Genomic DNA, 23,692 nt, shown 5'->3' with positions numbered 1-23,692 from the left:
ACTCACACATTTTAGTGTATTTGTTTTTTTCCCTATGCCATATCTGAATATATATTTATGCCTTTTATAGTTAAGATCATGGGTATAATTTGTGATTTGCATATATCCCAACCCCCACTCTCCATAAGTTCAAATCTCTCCTAATAAGAAGTAACAGCCAGCATATATCCAGTATTAACTGTCTGCCACGTACCATTCTAAGCACTTTACCTTCATTCCTTCCTGTAACCCTCGCCATAGCCCTTTGAACTGGATTTTGCAAATGAATCACAGAGAGTAAAATGATTTGCCTGAGGTCTCACAACCAGGAAGGGGCAGAGCCAGGATTCCAATCCAATTTGTGAAGTGTGAGCTCTGCACCCCCACCATGTGCTGACTCCCTCTGACTCAGCCTTGTAACCGCCCTGTCCCTCAGCCTGCCCTCACAGCCCTCCTGCCCCTGGATGATTGTCCTCTTGTCAGAATTTCTCTAGAACTAGACTGTATGACAGGGCACATCCTCTCCCCACTTGTGTGTGAAAATCAGCCTTCATCTCTGAAGAGCAGTTGACAGCTACAGCCTTTGTGGGGTGAGGAGGAGGCGGGGAGCTCCAGCCCTGAGGGTGGTACGGGGAAAGGTCAGGAGACATTGGCCTCCAGGCCTGGCTCTGCTCACATCACCTCTCGCATGTATGCCCCTGTCTTACCTGTCAAGAGGACAGAGTTGTTGGAGAGCTCTTCCTCCATTTTTGTTAGGTCATTCATTCATTCAGGTCATTCATTCATTCATTTACCACACGCGGACTGAGATGAGTACAGTCTGTCTCCTCTCCTCTAGGAACTCATCAGCCGGTTTACAGCCAGAGGAGTAACCTGCCAGTTCAATGTGGAGTGTGTGAAGTATTGTTATTGGAGAATGTGGAGAATTTGGGGAGGGCCCCTAAGGCGGGGATGGAGAAAGGGTATAAGGAAGGGGCTGGCCCAGCAAGGCTTCCCAGAGGACAAGGAGGAGTTATTTAGAAATCTAGGGCCTATGAGCTAGGCTGCGATAATAGGGCCTTTCTAGTGTCTAGTGTGTGTCAGATGAGTCTGTCTTAAGCAGGCTACACCAATGTCACCTTTTTTTTTTTTTTTTTTTTTAATTAAACCTACGGGAATTTATTGTCTCACATCCTGGAACTGGAGGTTGAAATCAAGGTGTCAGTGGGGCCATGCCCCCTCTGAAACCTGTAGGGGGTTCCTTCTTTGTCTCTTCCTACCTGTGGTGGTTGCTGGCAATGCTTGGCAACCCCCACCTCGCACCCCATCACTCAGTCTCTCCCTGCATAGTCATGTGTCTTCTCCCCCCACCCCATGTCCCTGACCCTGGGACACCATACTGGAGTAGGGACCCACCCTCCTAATTCCACTGACAGTGATCCCCTTTGATCCAAACGAGGTCACATTCCGAAGTACTGGGGTTGAGGACTTCCGCATTTTGGTTTTGGGGGGGACACAGTTCACCCCACAACATCATAGCCACCGTCTACTATAGGCAACCACTGCCTACTCGCTGCTCCGTGTCTCCATTCAGCATCCAGACTGAGCTTCCGAAAGCCCAGCAAGCCTCTGGGGGGCTCGTTGGGTCTTTCAGGTCCAGATGGAGAGAGTTAACAGCCGGCTTCTTTCCAAATGTTTAAGGCTAAAGCCAGGGCAGAAGGTGGCACAGTGACTCCTGAAGAGATCATGAGATGTCAGTGGGTTCCTGAGCGTGAGGGCATGGGAGACTGTGCGAATGTTTCTGAAAGATCTGATGCTTGGTCCCCAGAGGAACCACAGAGAAGCTGAACAGGTGGTTTGAATCCTTGTGGCCTCTGAGACTTGGCCAGATGCCCTCCTTCTGAAGGATGGTATCTTGGTGATGATGTAAGCCTTTTCCAGCCCCCTCTGCAGGCGCTGGGACTTACTGTGCTGTTAGTAGATAACACTGCACATACTAAAGGAATCTCATAGGCCTGGGAAGTCAATGCAGTCCTCAACACGGCTTCTCCAGACTCTCCCCTGGCCCTGAGCCCCTCAGAGCTCCTCACTCCTTATGAGTCTGCAGGAAAGGTCTAGAAAACCTTAAAGTCAAGCTTCTGTCATTCAAATGCTAATCCTCTCTACAAATTGACACCTCTGCATCACCTCTATCTGCTCCAAAGTCAGCTGACCATTGCACCCAGCGCCCTTGGACGCCTCACAAAGGCTCTGGAGGCTGCTTCCGGAGGCACTTAGCATAGCGGTGGGAAGAAGTTTATGCAGAATATTCTCCTTTCTTTCTCCCTGAACTTTTATGGCTTTTTGCAATGGTGACCTAAGCCCGTTCCTCCTCCCCACCCCCCCCACCCCCTACATCACAGTTGCATCTTAGAAGGGCAATCTGACCCAAGGTCAAGACCTGAATAAGGAATTTGGTTTCTTTTTTTTTTTTTAATTAATTTTTTTTTAAAGATTTTATTTATTTATTTGACAGAGATCACAAGTAGGCAGAGAGGCAGGCAGAGAGAGAGGGGGAAGTAGGCTCTCCACCGAGCAGAGAGCCAATGCGGGGCTGGATCCCAGGACCCTGAGACCATGACCGGAGCGGAAGGCAGAGGCTTAACCCACTGAGCCACCCAGGCGCCCCAAGGAATTTGTTTCTTACAGAAGCATTCTGTTTCTGGGCAAAAACAAAGAGGGCCAAATTCAGAGATAAGAATGCAAATTTATGGATTATATTAAGAGGGACATGTGTCAGTGACCGTCTGCCTCACCCAGCTATGGTGTCTAGATGTTGATACAACCATTTATATATATATATATATAATACACACACATATATATATGTATTTTTCATTTTCTTCTCATTCAGATACAGGTAGACCTTTCTTAGAGATGCACAGTGAAATACCCGAAACTATATATATGACTGAAGGAAGGGAGATCGTCATCCCCTGCCGGGTCACATCACCTAACATCACTGTGACTTTAAAAAAGGTAAAACCGAGCAATGCTTCTCTCAGAAAATCTTTTCTGCAAGTGAGCACAACGAATCTCAAGTCCTTTTATCTCTCTGGAATGATTTTCTTACAGACATTTGGGCTGCTCAGTGGAGTTTTCTCGAATATCCTTTTACTATAAAGGATGAGTGCTAGAGGTCATACCCAGGCATGAAATAACATGACACGTTGATGTGGGCATGAATTGGTGTGAATATAATGAAAGAACGAAAATCGTGCATATGTTCATCTAAGGCTACAAAGCCAATTGTCCGCAAATGTGAGAAAAACCAATTCTGTTGCTTATCCAAATTAGTAGCTTGGCAGAGAGGGATTCCTCCAGATTTTTGCTAAGGACAGAACTGTGAGACAGGTGCCTGCAGCCACCAGCTTTTGTTTGAGTTGTGAAGTTCCCAGTAACAAAAGCTTATGTCCTGCTGGGCAGCCAAACTTAGCGGCTAAGGGAAAGGGGGAAGAAAGTGGGGAGGGGGCAGGAAAGGCACACATGACATTTTTTTTCTTCATATCATGTTGTAAATTATGCATGTGAAGAAAGAAAAAGATTTGGGATGGAATCTAATAAAGATAAGAACTAAAATGTGAAATTCCAGCTAATTCATCGATGCTAAGAGTTTGGGAACAGACTAGGGCGAGAGGCGGACAGGTACTCCCCAAATGGAAAACAGTGCTGAGTCCTGAGAGCTTTGAGGTTTAAGAGGACGAGTTTAGGCTGTCCCAAGGTGGCGTCAAGCACCACCGTCGCACTTCGGATCTCAGGAAGTGTTTGGTGCTCGTAGTAGTGGAGTCAGAAAAGCTTGGAGTGATTTCCGGTATCACTGGTTGGCCTGAAATCCAGGAGGTGTCTCCTGGTCTCCTTCCCTTGCATTCACTTTCCTACATTCTTGATTTGATTGAAGCCCTCAGGATAGTCCTTCAGTGACAGGTTTTAGCTTCCGTTATATCTGTGTGTCACCACCAGTAATTGTAAAGTCGCTGTATTTCAGAGCTGAGAGCATCAGAGGATTCAAAACCAATGGCAGGAGGAAAAAACTGAGGTCCTGGGGGAATTGGGGAGCTGGGGACCTCCCAGACCACCCTGGGCATTGGAATCCGTATCTTGACTACTTCCGTGCTCTTGCCACCTTTGCTAACGGTTTAGTTTGCGCTGGAGAGAGACCAGGGCGGTTAAGAACAGAGCCTTGTGCCATGCTGCGTGGATTCTGATCACCCAACCACTTAACCTGCTGGACCAACTGGCAAGATATCTAAACTCCCTCCACCTCCGTTTCCTCACTGGAGAGATGGGAGTGGCCACCATCACACCCACCTCACAGGGGTGTTAGGAAGTAACTGAGGTGATACAAAAAAGCCCCTAGAACAGTTCTTTGTATAAGCTGAGCCCCATTAAGGGTTAACCATTATTATTTACCTAACAGTTTAATACCCAATACTTGATTTATTATCAAGTGATATTTACTATCAAGCGTGGTATCCACTCCTCTTAATCTGAGGTAACAATCACTGTGTGATTAATATGGAACATGCCATGGGGCTGTGGAACGTCTCTGTTTTGGGCAAGCCCCTTGCCTTTTTGCTCTAGCAAAAATGATCTAGCAGATCATTTTTCTGTGGTAAGAAACAGTCCCAAATTCCTCCATGTAAAAATCTGAGGTGGGGGGAGATTATTTTCTCTGTTTTTCTACCTAAGATCTATAATACACTTGAGAGAAAGAGAGGAGGGAGGGAGGGAGGGAGTGGAAGAGAGAGAGTAAAGCAGGCTGTTCTCATAGGGATTTGACTTTGCCACATACATATTGAAACTATTCTAGTTATAAGATCTTTCCCTTCTACCTCTCCTCTTGTCCCTTTTAGCCTGCCGTCCCTTCCTTCTCTCCCCCTCAGCCGCCCCCGCCGCTGGAGCCGTGGTCAGCTGGAGGCAGCCTCCCTGTCCAGGCCTTTCTTTCAAGGCTGTTTCTCGCCTGCCTCTCTGTGATACTCATAGGCACCGTCGTAGCTGATGAGCTACGTGGCCTTCTGCTAATTAAGCTCGGAACAAAGTTTCTTTGTCAGTAGAAAACTGCTGGTGGCCGTAAGGGCAGATCAGTAAGCGAAACTTCCTCTGAAACTTTAAAGGAAACTTCAGTATACTTCTGAGTTGTGCTGAGGAAGTCCATCAGCAAACCTTTCTTTTAGATTCAGCCCAGGCTTGGGGTCGCCTGCGTTCAAAGCATCATAGATCTGAATCCCTGACTGAAACTTGTCTGAGCTTTTCCCTTAATAACTGGTACCACAGTAGAGAAAGGTTCTTTTTCTCCCACTGGAGATAGAGCCTTCCTGCGCCTGCAGATAGAATCATGATTTACATGAAATGTAAATTTACATGAAATGCCTCCTTCACTTGCTTGCAAGTTCTTCGTAAACAGGGTGCAGCTCGTTTCAAAGCTGTGGGACATTCTGGTAACACAGACCCATGCAGACATGCTCCCTGGGAGAGGGCGCTGGGTCGCCTCGCAGAGGAATTTCTGCCATGGAGTTGCAAATCCCAGCCAGATTAGGTCCTTCAACAAGCAGTATAAATAAGTGATAAACAGATAAGCGATGCCAGGTGCACTTTTTAAAAGAAGAGGAAAAAGATCTGAAAGGTAATCTGATTCTCCACCCCCGCCCTTTTCCAGCAGGGCGATAAGTCACAGTGGTAGTCAGAGATGCCCCTGAAATTGGGCGGGGAATCTGGCATCAGGGGAATTTGGCTGGGCCACTCAGTGGAGCAATAGCCCTTTATAAAGTCTCATCCACAGGCGGACTGTTTACACGGTAGTCTTTAAAAATAAAGTTCTTGGCATCCAGCAGAAGGCATAAGGGAAAATCAAATCATGGATTCCTTTCTTCTGTCTGGACTCATGGTTGGGAATACTTCTAAGAATCTGAGAACGCCTCACTCATGACAGTGTCTCTGGGCTCCACATCTGTTTGCAGCTGTCTTCACTGTCGGTCTCCCTGGAGTTTCCCTCCCAGAGGCAGACTCGAGGCCCTCGGCCTTCCCAGAATGATAACGCCAGTGAGCGCCAAGTGAAGGCTGTTCATCTCAAAGGACTGGGAATTACTTACGGTCCTCTGAAGACAGCCACCTCTTTAATAAATCATGCAAAATGGGAGGACAAGTGATGGCTTGTTAAAAGCTCCAGATGACGAGGCTCGGGAAGGTGACCTGGCGGACCCAGTGGAAAAGTTCCTAATTGGTTTCTCAGGCTGGTCCGTTACAAGGGTGATTCCCAGAGGCCAACTGATAGGGACCCCCGCTCCAAGTCTGACATGACAGCTAGGTCCACCCCAGGGCGGGTGTTGAGGCTGATAATGAATTACCATAATTTATCCTCATCATGTATATCTTGCTCCACACAAAGCAAAGTAAAGAGCCAATAATGCCAAACTGGAGTTTTTACCTCTACCGTTTTCATTTTGGATGAAAACTGGGATTTCACAGACTATGAGTGAAACACTATTGTCATAGTGCTCTTACGATTTTCTTAAAGCATCTTCTTTTTTTTCTTCTTCCTTTTCAGTTTCCCCTGGACACCCTGATCCCGGATGGAAAACGAATAAGGTGGGACAGTAGGAAGGGTTTTATAATAGCAAATGCAACGTACAGAGAGATCGGCCTTCTGACCTGTGAAACGACAGTCAACGGACATTTGTACAAGAGCAACTATCTCACCTATCGACAAAGTAAGTGGGGTTCCAAAGGCACGAGGGCAGGCCAAAACGCTTCAGGGCTTCCTTGCATAATGAGACCTTGATTTGGGAACAAAAAAAAAAAAAGAAAGAAGGAAAGAAAAGAAAAAAACAAAAAGAATCTCATTTCTTATGCTTGCAGCCAATACCATCCAGGATGTCCAGATAAGCACGCCAAGCCCAGTCAAGTTACTTCGAGGTCACACTCTTACCCTCAACTGCACAGCTACAACTGCTTTGAACACAAGGGTTCAGATGACTTGGAGTTACCCTGGTGAAGTGAGTGGCATTTTCCTCTGGCTTCTGGAGGGCAGTATTTCTTTCTGGCAAGGGGCTGGCCGCTGGGTTTTGGAGGTGGGACAAAATCAGCATCTTCTGACTCGTGTGGCGGTTTGAGCGAACAAGGAAGCTGTGGGTGTGGTTTGGGGGCTTGGCTCGTCTGATGTTCCATGAGTGTGTGTGTGCACAGATACGGTCTTTTGATGTCTGGAGGTTTTGTTTTGAAGTATATAGGCTGGTATTTCTATTGCATGACTCCGGGTGGAAAAGGGGATTGTTTCATCCTTGGAAACTGTTCTCTGGGATTTAGAGATGAGAGGGAAATTTATCACTCAGTGCCAGGCAGGGCCTATCTGCGGTAAGAACCACAACAAAAAGTTGTTGTCAGCGTGTTAATTTTAGATACCAGCAGACAGCGAGGCACCTGATTGGAGCATGTTTGGAAAAGATATTCCAAGCCAGTCGGCCAGTATTCCCTTTGTTCAGTGAAAAAGGAGCAGTGCTATCCTTCAGAAAAATGAGAAGAATGGAGACCGAGTTGGGGCTCCTTATTCAGACCAAACGTCCCTGCAAACAAACAGTCCTGGTTTGCAAATGTGTAGATGGGGAATTGAAGATCAGCTGTTAAGAAACTTTAACTGTCACTGTGGCCCCATTGGCTGTGTGGCGGCGTGATGGAGGGGGCGGATCCCAAGCCCGGTGGTGTGCCCTGGCATTCAGATTGCCCAATCACAGAATTCACTGATGATTAAATTATATGCCAAAGATTAACACGTCAGCCCCGAGCTACTGTTGTTTCTCGTCAAACATCTCTTGCCATGGAAATAGAATAACTTGGCAACAAAAAAATAGAATATGTGCCCTGAAGGACTCATCCATCGTATTTTCTAGAAAGTGATAGTGTTTCATTTAAATAAAAATGCTGTGACTTGTGGCACTCGTTTCTGGGTTTTGATAGAAGTCAGCTATTCTTCAATAAACAACAAGAGGGAACAAACTCTTATCCTGTTGGTGGCTGACTGCCAGTTAAACCTTGGAAAATGGCGCCGTCCAGTAGAACTCTGTGTGACTGAAATATCTTGTCTGACTTTTACAGTCGCCACTGGCCACAGGTGGCTAAGAGGGCCTGCATGCAGTGTGGTTCCTGTGACTAAGGAACTGCATTTCTTATTTTAACAGCCACGTGTGGCTGGTGGGTACAGAGCCAGACAAAACAGTTGTCTGAAACCCAGGATCCGCTGTTTTCCAAAGGCAGAAACAATACCAATGTTACTCGAATTTGGGAAGGAAGGAGTTCTCTAACAGAGAAGACGGAAGTAATACCTACAGAGAGTGGCTGAAAATTCCTCAGGCTGGCATTTAAGGGACCGCTGCTCTGATTTTTGATGGTGGTGGTTGGCATCTTCTTTCTGGTTACTGCCAAGAAGGAAGAAATGGCCTCCCTATGGTCTGTTCCAGCAGGGCAATTTAAGGACAGGTGGGTAGAAGTTTCCTAAACATGGCACAGAAGAGAGCTAAGTTCAAGACCCAAAGACCAGTTCCATACTGCTTTCACAGTTGGTTTTTGGTTTTTTTTCCTCCATGCCTCCTCACATGGGAAGAATGGAGAGGGAGACATAACATATAATGTGTTATAAAATGTAATGTTAAAAAAAGAGAGCGCGAGAGAGGGAGAAGGAATGATGGAAGGAAAAGGCAATGTGATCTCATCTTCCCAAAACCAGGAAGGAGGCATTGTGACCAGTTTACGCTGCTGAGCCTTGGGGCCTGCTCCTGGTGTGCCCTGGGGCAAACACAGATGTTGCCCAAGCTTGTAGATGGCTTTGCATGGCCTCAGGTCCATTCTGTGTGATTTAGCAGAAATTGGTAAGCCTTGCTCAAAAGAGTGAAATGATGAGAGCGGGATTATTACACCTCAGTGTGTGGAGTCAGGACTCCTGATTTTTTCCCTTCATTTCTAGTAAGGGAGCAAAAGAAAACTAACACTTAGAGAAACAGTATTCTGGAGTCAGGTACCAAAGATACTTACTGCCTGAGTTAGCCACATCTCTGCCCAGAGAGCTGGTTGCTGTTTAGAGAGGTGTGTGCTGGAGGGAAGGCACTAGATTTATATCCTCCAGAGACCTGGGTTTCCTGCCCATGGTGACTTCTGAGGCTTCAGCCTCTTCATCTCTAGAAGGGCAGTGATGCTGCCTATCTCCCCAGTTAGAAACTGCTGGGTTAATGTACGTGAAAGTCCATCTGGAGAAGACAACATGCTAAATGAATGCTCCCTTGGCAAATATTGGAAGCGCATCGAGACACAGTTTGAGTTTCTAAACATCTTGGTGTTAGGTGGGTTTGCTTCCCAGCATAAAATGTTGATCATCTCAGTGATGATCTGAGAAACGCTCTCACCTTGAGCGTGAACATTTACTATGTCCACCTTTGCTATACATTTTCTTTCTAGACAAAGAAGAGAGCCTCTATAAGGCAACGAATTGGCCAGCGCACCTCTGATGCCATTGTGTTCTACAGCGTTCTTACTATTGCCAAAGTACAGAACAGAGACAAAGGACTTTATACTTGCAATGTGAGGAGTGGCCCATCGTTCAAATCTGTGAACACGTCAGTGCATATATATGGTAAGCCATTCCTGCTCTGCTATCATCGTGGATTTGGGGTGGGTTCTATAAAAAAGTACATTTTCTTTTGGCCAAGAGGTACTCTATCATGAATGATACTACTCGGTTCCCCTCTTCCTGCTGCCAAAAAGCAAAGCACATTAAGTGTTGTTTAATACTTTTGAATTAGAGAATCTTTTCCTTGCCAGTTTATTGTGGTGAGTAATTCAATTAGATCATATTATAACCTATATTAAGCTCTTTTCTTAGCATTCCATATAAACAATACAGAAAAATATGACAGATTGACCTTTATTTCTCAGGTACTGCTGTGAGTTAGAGAAAAATGTGGTGGGATAAGTTATTTAGAATTGATGTGATTTTATCCCTGGTATTACTCTGATGAAGTCCTGATATTGTTGCTTAATGCCAATAGGCAAATTCTGTAAAGGAAATATTTAAACATCTTTAGAATCCTTAAAAACCTTATTTATCTCCACTATCAAAAAAAAAACAAAAACAAAAAACGGCAAGGAGCAGAAACTCTTGAACTGTCCCGGCAGTGGCCTGAGATGTTGTTTTGGTTTTCTCTAGTAGGGTTGTTTGGTTTTTTTTGTTTTTTGTTTTTTTATTTTTAAATCAGATCATTTGTTTTATGGTGCCTAAAGGAACTTTCTCCCATCATACTCATCTTGGGCATGGTAGATTTTCAGAAGTCTCTCTACTTTTCTTTGATTGCCATACAGATATTTGAGATGTTCCATTCTCTGTGGCTCTGCCTCTGTTTTTGTTTTCCTCGCAACCCTTTCACTTGAACGTACCTAGTGTGCTTCTGGATTATTTTATTCAGGGATGAGTATTTGGGCTCCTTGATAGTCTTTGTCTTTTTTTTTTTTTTAATTTTATTTACTTATTTTGACAGAGAGATCACAAGTAGGCAGAGAGGTAGGCAGAGAGAGGAGGAAGCAGGCTCTCCGCTGAGCAGAGCCCGATGTGGGCGGGGCGGGGGGGTAGCTCGATGCGGGGCTCGATCCCAGGACCCCGAGACCATGACCTGAGCCATAGGCAGAGGCTTTAACCTACTGAGCCACCCAGGCGCCCCGGGCTCTTGGGCTCCCTGATGGTCTTGATCTGAATTCTGCTCTGTTTGTTCACTGCTTCCACCCTCCTAGGAGGCAGGGGTTTGGGCTGGTGTCGCTCTGTTAAGATAAACAGGGCCTTTCCTAATCTCTTCATCTCCTTTCCTCTCCAAGATAAAGCATTCATCATGATGAAACATCGAAAACAGCACGTGCTGGAGACCGTAGCGGGCAAGCGGTCCTACAGGCTCTCTGCGAAAGTGAAGGCATTTCCCTCACCAGAGGTTCTATGGTAGGACCGTAATTATTTTCCTATCAGTTTAAGATATGCTTTGTGAGTAGGAAGACACAGGAGCCCAATGATGGGAATTCCTGAGAAGATATCAAGAGAAGTGTCCCCAGACCCCAGTGGAAAGCCAAGAACTGAGTTGATTTCTGGGGCTGGGAGCGAAGCAGGTAGGCGGGGCTGGAGGGGAAGGGGAGGGTTGTCCCAGGATGGAGTGGGAGACGAGGTGTTCTTGAGTGCTTAGTTCAGTTCAGCCCTTCACTCGCTCTGACTAAATTTCTGCATCTCTAAACCTCCCCATGATGTCAACATCCTTTGAATGGAGTATGTTGGGCAATGAGTAGGAAGCGTCTTGAATATCTAACATGCTCTATTAACCCTGAAGAAGTGGGCCCTTGTAATGAGGATAATAATTCTTTTATTATCTGAAAATAATTCTTTTATATACAGCTGGGATGCAAGTTCCAGTCTTGTTGTAAAATTAAACAAACATGAAGAGAGACAAGACTTACTCAGTTGTAGGGGTGGAGGAAAGGACCTATTTGAACTAATTAAGTGTGGTTTTTTTTTGGCTCGAAGTTTGCATATTCAGAGCCTCCCAAAGCAGGTTCTTTTTGTGTTAGTACAACACCTGATGTAGAACAATGTAATCTGTGTATAATCTGCAGTCATTTTGTTAAATCATTTTTAAATGCTAATATCTTTGGCTCAAACCATTACATTTTAAACAAAGAGTAAGGTACAAAACCCATTAGGAAAACAACCCTCACAACATGGAAGCGATACCATTGTAGAATCACTTCCACCAGCCCTCATTTTGCTTACAATATCACACGATTGCAATGTTTGCTTTCAGTTTCCTCAAATAGTGAACAGGGAGTTCAAGAGAAAATTAAACTTGGTGCTGCGCCCCTTCTGGCGTCAAGGTAGAAGAGAGGTCTTTGTTGTTGTTTTATAATGTATAAAAAGTCCAATAGTAAATTTTTCCTGTGAGTGTACATTAATATACATTCCTCCTTCAAAAGGGTCTGAGAGTATCCCCTTCTATTAAAGAGTGCTAATTTCTTTACTAACTAAACAGCTAGGACCTAAAACACATACACAATAAGTCCATCCATCTTTGAAAACACTGACTTGTTCATGAGCAATGCAGTCAGTGAAGATGACATCTGCAGTAATAACATAAAGCATAGTCATTTCAACTGCTTGGAATCAAGACCTATTAGTGATGGGTATTTGCGTACAGGACAAGGTAATGTTTGCATGGATATGACCTGATACCATTTCCAATATTAAAACCTTCCTACAGAACACGATAGACTCCTAACAGATTAAAAAAGACCCAGCTAAAGAACTGTGCAATTTAATGAACTTAGACTTGTAGCATTAAATCTTTGAGAAGCTCTAGAAAATTCGGAGAAACTGAGCACAGAGTGGCAGAGCTGGGACAAGCATTCAGGCCTGCGGGCTCTCAGTTCTGTATGCAACTGTGTGATATCTAGGCATTGATTCTATATTTAAAGTTAAAAAGAATTTTTTTTTTAAGTTTTGTACCTTTTGTTTGTGAGTTTTGTGACTTAACTGTTCTTCCTCAGGGGAAAAATCTTGATAATCTTGATTTTACTATAGTTTGTGAAAGGGACAACTGGTGTGACCATTTATACAACTAATAAGAACTCCACATGAGACCACAATAGGAAAGTCTATTTTTATTTTTATCTGGAGAAGTGATCTAGTTGATCTGACTTACAATGGCCCTTGTATTGCTGATGAGGCCTCAGCAAAACTGAAAAACATCTCCATGGGATCAGCCAGTGCTGCTGGGTGAATTCTTAAGTCACATGGGTACCTTAAAACCCTCGCTTTTCTTTCTCCCTTCAACGTACTTCTTTGACCTTGCCAATAAATGTGAAGCGTTTCTCCGTTTAAAAACCACACCTGGATTTACTGAAAAGTTGGTGTCTACATTTGTAAAATGAATGTGGAGGACTAAAGGCTTGGAGCGTCTCAACGTGAGCTCACAAACGTAAATGACAGTGTTAGAATGATCTCTGAGAGGCTGTGTGGAATGACTTCCCGATCACACTCTCCACCACAGGTTAAAAGATGGGTTCCCCGTGACTGAGAAATCTCCTCGCTATCTGGTTCATGGCTACGCATTAATTATCAAAGATGTCACTGCAGAAGATGCCGGGGATTACATGGTCTTGCTGGCCATAAAGCAGTATGGCGTGTTCCAAAACCTTACCACCACTTTAATTGTAAATGGTAAGTTTGTTGTTTGTACTTTCTTCCGGTTCAGGAAAATTGGGGAACCAAAAGTCAATAGAACAAAGTCAGAGAAAACACACTTTTTTTTTTTTTTTTTTTTTTTTGAGAAAAGACACTTTTAAGTAATGGTTTAAACTGCATCCACCTCCATTGTACCGATTTCAGGTCTGCTCGTTATCTTCCGTGAGCAATATGATTTTTTTATCATTGTAATCATGATGTACATACCACGGAATCAGTTTTTTACTGTTATCAAAACACTTCTACTTTTTAAAAAAAGAAATGGCCGTAATGACAACAGATATGTGTTCGTTTCCCTGACATCAACACCAGGAGAATGCGGTCCTTCATGTGGTAGCCCGGGAGAAAGTTACTGGACAGCTCTTGACTTCTGTCCTTTTCATCTTCCTTCCAGTGAAACCCCAGATCTATGAAAAGGCCGTGTCATCCTTTCTAGACCCGACTCTCCATTCCCTGGGCAGCAGACAAATCCTGACTTGTACCATTTATGGTATCCCTCAACCTACAGTCACATGGTACTGGCGTCCCTGTAACCATAGTCATTCCAAAGCAAGGTAAGGACGATTTGTTTCCTGACTAACTTTCAAATACTTGCTATACTTGGACTCAAGATTCTTCAAAGGACACAGACGGAAGTTGACAAATGGGATATGCACTTATATTTGGGGCAAAGGCTTTCCCTCCCAAGGGAAAAAGCAGGCAATATCTACTCTTTTTCCTTACTCATTTCTAACCATTTCATAATTTTTCTCTCTAATTGATAGTTTTAGGAGCGCAGGGACAGAATAAGGTCACCTTGTCAGCCTTTTTTTGAAACTCAGGTTGGAACTCCAGTCTTGTTTTCAAAGGAGAACCTCCAGACTTGGGCTAATTCAGTGGCCATGGCCTTCCCATTTCTCATTTTGTGACCATTGGATAGAATAGAAGATCTTCCCTGCCTGGGGATCACTTCCTGTTGTAGGCTTTGCTCATGCTCTTCCGTTTGTCTGAAATGTGCTTCCACCCATTGGCTGCCTCCTGAGAAGTCCTTCCTTGTCCTCCCAGGCTTAACTTCTCTGCAGCTCTCCTGACTGCCTCCTTCAGACTCCTTTCCCCCTCTTCAGTAGGAACCAGACCTCAATGACACCTTCTTACTTTGCTGGGTTGGCATACGTTTGCGTGCATGTGTGTTGTCTCTCAGCCCTGAGCTGATTGAGATCACCTCTGTATCTTCAGGGGCTGGCAGACACAGTAGTAGAGGATTACTGAGTGGCCGCGTCCCTACCTTCTGGCCATTGTGCAGCATTTCCTTGCATCCTGTTGATGACTGAGTCCTGTTTGCTCTTTTCCCATTTTTGTTTAGTCTAGAGGAGTGATGCTAAGGACAGTTCATGAGAGCTAATACGAAGGACAGGAATAGAATCGATAAGTGCAACAATCAGATACTATTGAGACCGCCCAAGAACAATCATTCTGCCATAATAATTGCCTTGTTGCTTTTAACTCCACTTGTAGAATGTTGGGGAAATTTGCTATTTAAAACAAAAACAAAATTCGCTTGAGAATAAGTAAGACACGACTCTAGCATAAACAGAAGTGGCTGTTTCGGTTTCTGGATTGTTCCTGCCATTTCAACTCTTCATCTTGTGATGTAATCTTTTGCTCAAGGTCTTTTATTCTGATAGTGAAAGCTGCTGGTGAGTCCTGGGGTTCCTGAGACGTCGCTATTTCCACACTTGTCCCAGTTTCTCATGGGAATGTCATTTTCTAAGAATAGAAATATGGAGAAATTGTAAAGCTTGAAAATCGACTTTACCCCTGTGGATGCTTACCCCAAAGGAAAGTGAAATTTTGTGTGACTTTGCTAACTTTGGGGTAGGCATCCATATTTGGGGCTCCATTCCCTTAAGGCCTGGATATTTGTGCTAACCTAACATGCAAGTAAGTGAAAAATAACTAAATAATTTAAGTTATTTGGAGAAAAGTGTTGAATTTTCAGGGAATAACATAGCCTTTTATAGATGTTTTTAATTTTTGTTTTGACAATAGCAAATCTAAAATTTCAATTCCAGGGGCACCTGGGTGGCTCAGTTGGTTAAGTATCCAACACTTGATTTTAGCTCAGGTCTTGATCTCAGTGTCATGAGTTTGAGCCCCTCATTGGGCTCCATGCTGGGCATGGAACCTACTTAAAAATTTTTTTAAAATAAAAATAAAATTTCAATTCTATTTAGGGAAGAGCTATTTAGGGAATTGTTAGAAAATATCAATTATGAGTGAGGGAATATGATGTTACAAAGTTGGGTTTGAATAATGCTAGTAAAATATGGTTTGGGGAATGAAGTCGTTGTAAGTAAAACTTTGGAGACATTAGCTCCTTTTTTTCTGATTTCTTTGTGGTGCATGGGATCCTTCTCCTTGTGTCACAGAGTAAGCTTGCCAAGGTCTAGAAAAATGCCTAATTCCTCTTCTCTCAGGATTCAGAGCAGTGCCTCCGGTCTTCAGTAAATGTTTGTTGACCATTGACTTATTCTCTCATCAAGGCATTTTTTTAACCAATCATAAGACATAAAAAATGCAAGCTTTAACTTTTTCAGTGATGCTTGATATAAGAAAAATATATGTTGTTGCTTGAAATTATCTGATACAAAATGTGCATATCCATAAGAAGATTTTTGTTTGTTTGTTTTTTGCTTTTTTTTCCCCTAAATTAGCATACCGGTTAGCCTACCTGTGTCAGGCCCAAATTCGGTGCTTGGTGGTTAAATCAGTACCTTTGACTTAGAAATAGTTCAGAAATATATACAGGACCTTTGTGCTCTAGGATACAAGTAGAATAATTCTACTTCACCCTGTCAGAGAGATAGAAGCTAAAACTGACAAAGAAATGGATCCTTCTTTAATTACTAGAAGTTTTCAAATACATCTTTAGGTAAATCTATTTCATATACTTAACACCTAGATTCCATTGCAGGTAGGAATTTCAGTGAACGACATTTGAATAAAGAAGGCTCTAGTGCATGATTTTCAGAATCTGATTTTGAGTTACATAGGGACATATTTGTTTCGTGGTATCTCCATGACATGACAGTCAAAAGAGATTAAATGATTAATATGTCCGCATTACTCGTGAATATATAGACTAATTCTTGGTACTTAAATTTTAGATTCTACTTAAAGGACATACCTATTTGTGGACACAACTGAAGCATTAGGTTAGTTTTGAGGTTTAATGTGTTTGTTTTAAGTAGCTCAGACTTACTAATTGGTTTATTATGACCAACTGGTTCATGTGTCTAAGTTAAAGAGGTTCAGACTTAAATTGCATAGTTTTCTGGAGTCCGGTAAATACCTAAATATATCTTAAAGCTGTCAGAACTATTGTTGAAGTAGTCCACCTTTGTGGAAATTAAGAACCATAAATAAAATGAACAGGAATTTCCTCCTGTGATATACTGCTGAGCTGTGTTTCAGCGATGCTTCTGATTCACCTAGAGTTTGTTCTTATAAAACATTAGGAATGAAAGAAAGGAGGAAAAAGTTAGTTACTTTTCAACTCACATTCCTAATGAGCTGAGAGGAAATACAGCAGAAGCTTCTCCCTTTTTGCTTTTCTGCATCTTTGGGTGGTAAAGTTGTAGGAGAGCTAGAATATTTCTTTTGAATTTTTAATAGCATTGAAATAATTCATCAATACCAAATGAAGAGGGATTTTGGATTTTTCCTCATCCTCAGCAACTAGCAGAGAATTCCAAGTAGATACTCCTTAACTCGTTCCAGGTCGGCGGGGCATAACCGAGGGAGTGTGCATAAGGGCAGTTAAGCTCAGAGTACCTTTCACACGTGTGTAGTTTACAGCTTCTGTTCATGTAGGATACAGATAATTTCACGCACTTCACAGAGACAATATGAGGTTCAAATGAGGTCATGTATTTGGGAAAGGTACGGAGTGCCATTGAAAGGCAAGGTTGTGATTACTGCTTGCAGTGGGATAAAAGTGTCTAAGGCTCCAAAACTTTTTTTTTTTTTTTAAGATTTTATTTATTTATTTGACAGAGATCACAAGTAGGCAGAGAGGCAGGCAGAGAGAGAGGAAGGGAAGCAGACTCCCTGCTGAGCAGAGAGCCTGATGCGGGGCGGGGCCTGGGATCACGACCTGAGACGAAGGCAGAGGCTTTAAACCCACTGAGCCACCCAGGTGCCCCCCAAAATTTTTTTTTAAGATTTTATTTATTTGACAGAGATCACAAGGAGGCAGAGAGGCAGGCAGAGAGAGAGGGGGGGAGGCAGGCTTCCTGCTGAGCAGAGAGCCCGATGGAGGGCTTGATCCCAGGACCCGCAGATCATGCATGACCTGAGCGGAAGGCAGAGGCTTAACCCACTAAGGCACCCAGGTGCCCTAAGGCTCCAAAACTTTTAAGGAACTTGAAAAGAATTTTCTGCCTACTATAGAGCTAGTTTCACAGAATTGACAATTTTTAACCTAAGGCTTCTGAGAAATGAGCACAAGTTGTGGAAAATAAAGTGTGATTTTTGCTGTGCTTGAGAAACAGAGATGTAGGTGTGGGCTGTAGACTCGAGGAAAATATAACACAACTTTTCAAAAGAAGAGAAAGGAAGGAAATACAGATGAGTTAGGCAAAAGCAAAAGGAAGATGACACAAAACTGTGCAGCGGGAGACTAAAGCAGCCGTCCCAGTCTGCGGCCCGCCTCACCCGCTCATTTCCTGTCATGGGAGGAAGTGGTTCTGACCTGTGCGTTGGCAAAGGCCAGGGTGGGGCAGAGTGGGACGTGGCATAGCCAGTTCCTACTGAGCGAGTCCATGGTAGATTCTAGAACTCCACGTCCCCCTGGATTTTGAAGCACTAAGCGGGACTACCGACCTGCCCATGCAATGAGCCGGTCTTCCTCACGTAGTCCTTTGCCACGGCACTGGTTCTATCTCACAGGGAGTCGTGTGGATGAAGTTGTCCACTGCGTGGAGACTGGTCTCTAAAGGGAAGAGTAACTGTCTTGGACCGGACGGAAGGGACCCCTTCTTTGGGAAACGGAGGAGATGGATTTGTGGGACCCCCGCAGGAAACGGGGGACACAGCCTTGGCTTGAGGCTAGTACCAGTTCCATTTTTCTCAGGAAGAGTCTGTGATGTCTCAAGACTACTTTAACTGACGCATGCTTGAACACCCAGGAGCCCGGCCAGTGACCGACTGGAGAGTTTCAGGCCTGGCTGGGTCATCTGCTCCCCGCAAGCAGGAGGGTGGTGAGTGGGCCGCTGCTGGGTCATCCTCCCTGATGCTTGCCATCAACCCATTAACACAGCTCGGCTTCTTGTCCATGTCCAGAGTCTCCCCAGTTGTTTCCCAGGTTGTCTTGTCTTCCTTCTAAAACTAAGGCCTGCTTTCCAAATGTTGAATGTGTCTGGGTCTTTTCTCCAGGGACGGTGGCCACTGATGACTCCAGCTTTGTTTTTAGAGTGCGTGTGCTTTCCATCACAGTCTACTTTAATTCCCTGTCCCCAGCTAACTCTCGAGGTCACAGATAACACTGATAGATGATAACGGAGTGACCTTTAGTGGAAAAAGACTGTTACGTGTATTGAATTCTTTGTGAAAATCTCATTTTCTTCATCGGCTCTCTGTGGCAACCAATGAGAATACACAGAAACTTTGGCTGCTTCTGTGACATTCACCTGGTTCGCATCTTACAGATGTGTTTTGCACATCATCAGGGTTCGGCCCAAATGTACTGTCGCCCGTCTGTTCATCGCACCGACTGTGTGCAAAACAAAGACACACACCATTAGCCTTCAGCATGTATGTTTTAATGATACACCATCAACCATAGCGGGCTGTTACTTATTTTCTCTGTGGGTGTACCTGGAGAATATCTAATTCCCATTCTCAGGGATAGAGACTTGGGAAGCAAGGAAGTGGGTTCTATTCTTGGCACAGGCCTTGACTTCTGTGTGACCTTGGCCAGTTATTTAATCTGTGCTTCAATTTCCCCTTCTGTAAATGGTAACGGCCCTGCTTCCCCTTTCCTATAATACACAGCTATTCATGAGTGAAATGAGAAAAATCTCTTAAAATGACGTTTTCTTCATTCAAAAAAGCTTGAAATAATTTCCTAGTTGTGGCACACGGATATTTCCCTTCTGCTTCTTATAAATTATAAAGCAATTTGACCTGAGGGTTAACTCTGAGGGTCAATGCCAAATTCACTGAAAAAAAAAAAAAAACCAACCTGTGAAAGTTGAATGGTTATAAGAGAAGAAGTCTTACATGGACGTATGTATTCTGTGGTACAGAACTGCCTCAGTAATTATAGTGCGAGTATCACCCATTTAAAAAAACAAAATAAAAACAAAAACCCGCCGCTCCTCCACTGGGGGTGTCAGCCCGCATTTTCTTCAGGGCTGAGCTGGACTACCTTTGCTGGTCTTGGTCCAACCCTCCAAGCAGAAGTATCATTCTTTGCCTAGTTAGTCCTAAAGCCTTGCAGGCTTTATTTGATCTTTTGCCAATGAGCTCCTTCAATATGCCAAAAAATGTCATTGGATTCTCAGCTCATGGCAGGTGAAGGGGGGTGAAGGGTATCCTGTATTACTTTCTTAGCCAAAATGGTGGATTTGCTAAGAAAAAACCCAATAGGGGGTACATGGAGTTTCAAGGAACTGCTTCCGGAACTCTAAAGCCGGTCAGATCTGGAACCTCAAATAGTTACATGCTTTACAAGTTTCATAGGATATAATCATCCCCGCCACACAATTTGACATTGCGTTCCTGGACTCTCTTCCTCTGCCCAGCAGTAGAGGACTGGGGATTGGGTCTAGCGAAAGCTGAATGCACCAGGACCAACTGTGGTTTGCTGGGCTTCTTTGGGGGAAGTGGGGTGGGAGGTAGCCTACAAAATAAGGGAAGGCAGAGGCCTCTAGGAACTCTGAGAAGGGCTTGCTTAATTGCATCCCTCTATTGTTTACATCAGCAAATTGGCAAAGAAAGGAAGGCCTGAATCATTAGGGATGTGTGAGGGATAGATCATCTGAGAGAAACATGATTTTACGTACCCCACTGATGCACAAAACTAACAGGACCCAAACAAAACAATTGTTAATGGTAGTTAATTAGAAATGTACTCAAGGACTTAATTGACTGCCGGCATGAATGTCTGTTATTTTTTTTTTTTCTGAAACAATTTTATGTCCCCTGTTCTACTATCTATGAAATGAAAGTGTTAACAGTGTAAACATTGAAAAAAGTCAACATTTCCTGGGGGCTAAATGTAGGTCCGATGTCAGAGGGAAGCATAATTTAAGAAGACCTCTTCTTCTGGAAATATCACGAACTGTGTGTTTTAGTATTTATCACTTTCCTCCTAAGGATACATATAATTTGTATCCACGTGTCTCTTGACATATTTTCTGTGCGGGGTACGTAGGCGTCTGTGGACCCAAACCAGACATGCTATCGAGAATTTTAATTCGCCATATGCAAAACCTTGAATCAAAATGGGGACTTTAAAGAAGACTTATTCTCCAAAGACCCCCTTTAGCAGGACTTTGAGCTTGAACAAACAAGCTTAACTAAATCTGGCCATCTTCTCCAGGAGGCTTTCATCACAAGCAGAACGTGAATGTTCACGTACTAATGAGAAACTTCTTGCTTTCTGTTCTGTAATTGCTGGACGAGGAAGTCCATGCTGCGCAATGTGAATGTTTGGACGCGGGCCCTTATTAATATTTCATACAAAGTCCTGAGAACAGAGGGTGAGTTCATTTGCCAAATGCCTCCCTGCCACTTTTCTCTGCTTTGTGAGATTTGCCTCTTTTCCCACTCCTCACGGTAATACAGCGAGTCTGAGGAATAATTGTTTCTAATGAATTAACTGTCTCCTGTAATTGCTATCAAACATTTCATTGTGTGTTTAAATTAAACCAAAAGGCTGAGTCATAGGAATGGTTTTTATAGGGATCTTTTGAGCGAAATTCAGTGTTGCTTCCCAGGATTAGGAATGCCATGTGTTCCCAAACACATGGTTTGGGAAGGTTCCTTAAAGAAGATTGGCAGAACTCACATTTTTCTATGGCCATATTCACAGATTTCTACAAATCAAATGGGCATTTTCATGACTAAATCTAGAAACAAATCAAATGGACATTTTCATGACTAAATCTAGAAACTAATGTCCGAACACAAGAGCTTTAGATAATGGAGAAATAGGACAAATCACTTATAAAACATGCACCTGTTCTTGGAAATCTACATTTTAGTTACGTCTTGACTTAGTAGACTGCCCCCCACCCCGCCCACGCTGCTGTAGCACAACGAATAAAATCATTAGACTGTTTCCTGAAATGTGAACTCTGGTCTGTGGTTTTGATGTAACCTCATTGCCTTTTTGGGTGAAGAGGAAGAGTCTGGTGCATTGAGAAGATAGAAAGGATGTAATGGGTTTAGACCATGGCCAGCTGGTGCCTTATAAGCACTTCAGGTCACTAGAACTTGCTTCTTCATACTTTGTCTGGAAGCGTCGGGGAGTGTCTTATGACCTTGAATGCCACTGTCTATGTAACGATAACCAATGTAATCAGTGAGCCCTTCCTAGTGTCAAAGTGTCACCCCTTTCTATACACTACCCCTAATCTGTACAATGTTCCAGAATGGACATAATTTCCCCATTACGAAACTGAAGCTCAGTTATTTCTCAGGTGTCTTCAGATCATGAAATAAGAGAGGCTAAGTAGGTTGGCATTTCAGAAGGGTTTTTCCCTTGGTGTCCCACAAGACTCCTTTAAGTGCACCCTGTGCGTTCCTAGAGGAAGGCACAGAAATCCTTGAGGGGGTTGGGTTCAGGGAGGCTCTGGCCTCTGGGTTTACTCTTGTCACCAGTGATCGTGCAGAGTCTGCCTGTTAAATTAGTTGCCTTGAGGATGGGAGGGGAGAGAGGAAAGAGCAGCTGGGAGCATTCGACTCAGATTTCACAATTACTTTGGGAATTGGTCATGAGCTGCGCTGGTTTAGGCCCCAGACCTGCAGGTAGGAATAGCCCCTTTAAGGGCTATATACCCTTTGAGGGGTATAAACCCCGATGGGATGAGCAGGTCTAGGTACGACCAACCTGAGGAAGGTAGCAAGTCAGTCAGTCAGTTGGGCACTTGTTCTGGTTGGCACTGTTCCTCTCTGTGACTTTCTCACCTTGCGGGTGTGTTTGGTCTCTTGCCAGAAGTCCCGTTCCCTCCTCTGTTGTTCCGGATTATTTTTCTGGATTAGGGTTCAGCAAGCACTCAGCACTCAGGGGCTCACAAAGCTTTGGATTTTTGCAGGCGGCACAGGGGAGCAAAGGAGATGAAGAATGGGTGGGGGTTCGGGGACTAAAGAAAATGAAGGAGAAAGTTGAGTTTATGGTGACGAGTAAATTACAGGGAGGACCTGGACGCCTCCACAGGCCTTGACCTAGTCACCATGAATGCTTTATTCACTCAGAATTAGGGAATTACAGAATCTTCGAGATGAAGAAGAGCTTGTTTTATAGAGGAGAAACTGGCTCAAAGATAAATGATTATCCCTCACCTCAGGGCTAGTTAATGGCAAGCCCGGGACTAGACGCGAGTCTCTGGTTGCCCGTTGATTATTCCCCTTCGTTCTTATTTCCACTATAACACTGCCTTGAGTCTCCGCGGGAGGTGCCTGTAATCTGGACAAATCAATGAGCCATCATGGTTGCCGTGGGTGTAAGGTGGGGAGTACTGCAGTTTAGAGGAGACTGTGTGGAAGAAATAAGATCTGCGTCCTCAAGATGACGGGTAGGTTCTAGAAGAGCAAATGGAAAGGAACAGAGATGTGGCAGAGTGATGTGAGGACAGGGACCGGTCGAAGAGTTGAAAGGGACATGCTTGAAGGGGAGCTTGGCTGGCTCCTCAGATTTGGCCTGAGAAAAATTAAAACCAAAAATTTTGGAAATGTAGGTATGGACCCGTTGGGGAATCTTTCAAATGAGGGCTAAATGGATGAGCCAGCAATTCATTCTACTTCCGCCCACCTTCCTGGCTGATGCCTGGCTGTTCTGCATCTACTACTCACCCTGTCGCTTGCCTGTGGAGACATAGACTTTCCCAAGCTCACTGTTGGCAGTCTTACTCCTACAGCCCAAGTCTTTGGCATGTGTCCCTGAAACTCTGTCCTGCATGTCTGAAAATCAAAGCCTCAGAATCTAAGAACTTGGATTTTCACTTGAGCTTATAAAAAAAATGATCTGGGGATGGGGGTGGGGCCCCTGGGTGGCTCAGTTGATTAAGCACCAGCCTTCCGCTCAGGTCATGATCTGGGAGTTCTGGGACTGAACCCGCATTGGGCTCTGTGCTTCTCCCTCTCCCTCTGCCCCTCCCCCGCACCCCTGCCCACCTGCCTGCACACACATCCTGTCTCTCTCAAATAAATAAAATCTTTAAAAATAAATAGATAAAA

General features: G+C 44.0%; 1 protein-coding gene across 1 annotated transcript in view; it reads left to right on the top strand.

The window, feature by feature from the left end:
- FLT1 (fms related receptor tyrosine kinase 1) overlaps positions 1-23,692 on the top strand; it is a 176,624-nt gene that overhangs the window by 49,693 nt on the left and 103,239 nt on the right. The window contains exons 4-10 of the mRNA XM_045977932.1: positions 2,852-2,976; positions 6,542-6,704; positions 6,853-6,989; positions 9,439-9,613; positions 10,846-10,963; positions 13,056-13,225; positions 13,644-13,803. Of these exons, the coding sequence (XP_045833888.1) occupies positions 2,852-2,976; positions 6,542-6,704; positions 6,853-6,989; positions 9,439-9,613; positions 10,846-10,963; positions 13,056-13,225; positions 13,644-13,803 (1,048 nt within the window). The remainder of the gene's footprint in view (positions 1-2,851; positions 2,977-6,541; positions 6,705-6,852; positions 6,990-9,438; positions 9,614-10,845; positions 10,964-13,055; positions 13,226-13,643; positions 13,804-23,692) is intronic.

Source organism: Meles meles, chromosome 14 (assembly GCF_922984935.1).
Source record: "Meles meles chromosome 14, mMelMel3.1 paternal haplotype, whole genome shotgun sequence".
Lineage (NCBI taxonomy): Eukaryota > Metazoa > Chordata > Mammalia > Carnivora > Mustelidae > Meles > Meles meles.
The sequence above is the reverse complement of the archived record's forward strand: the minus strand, read 5'-3'. Positions and strand labels throughout refer to the sequence as shown.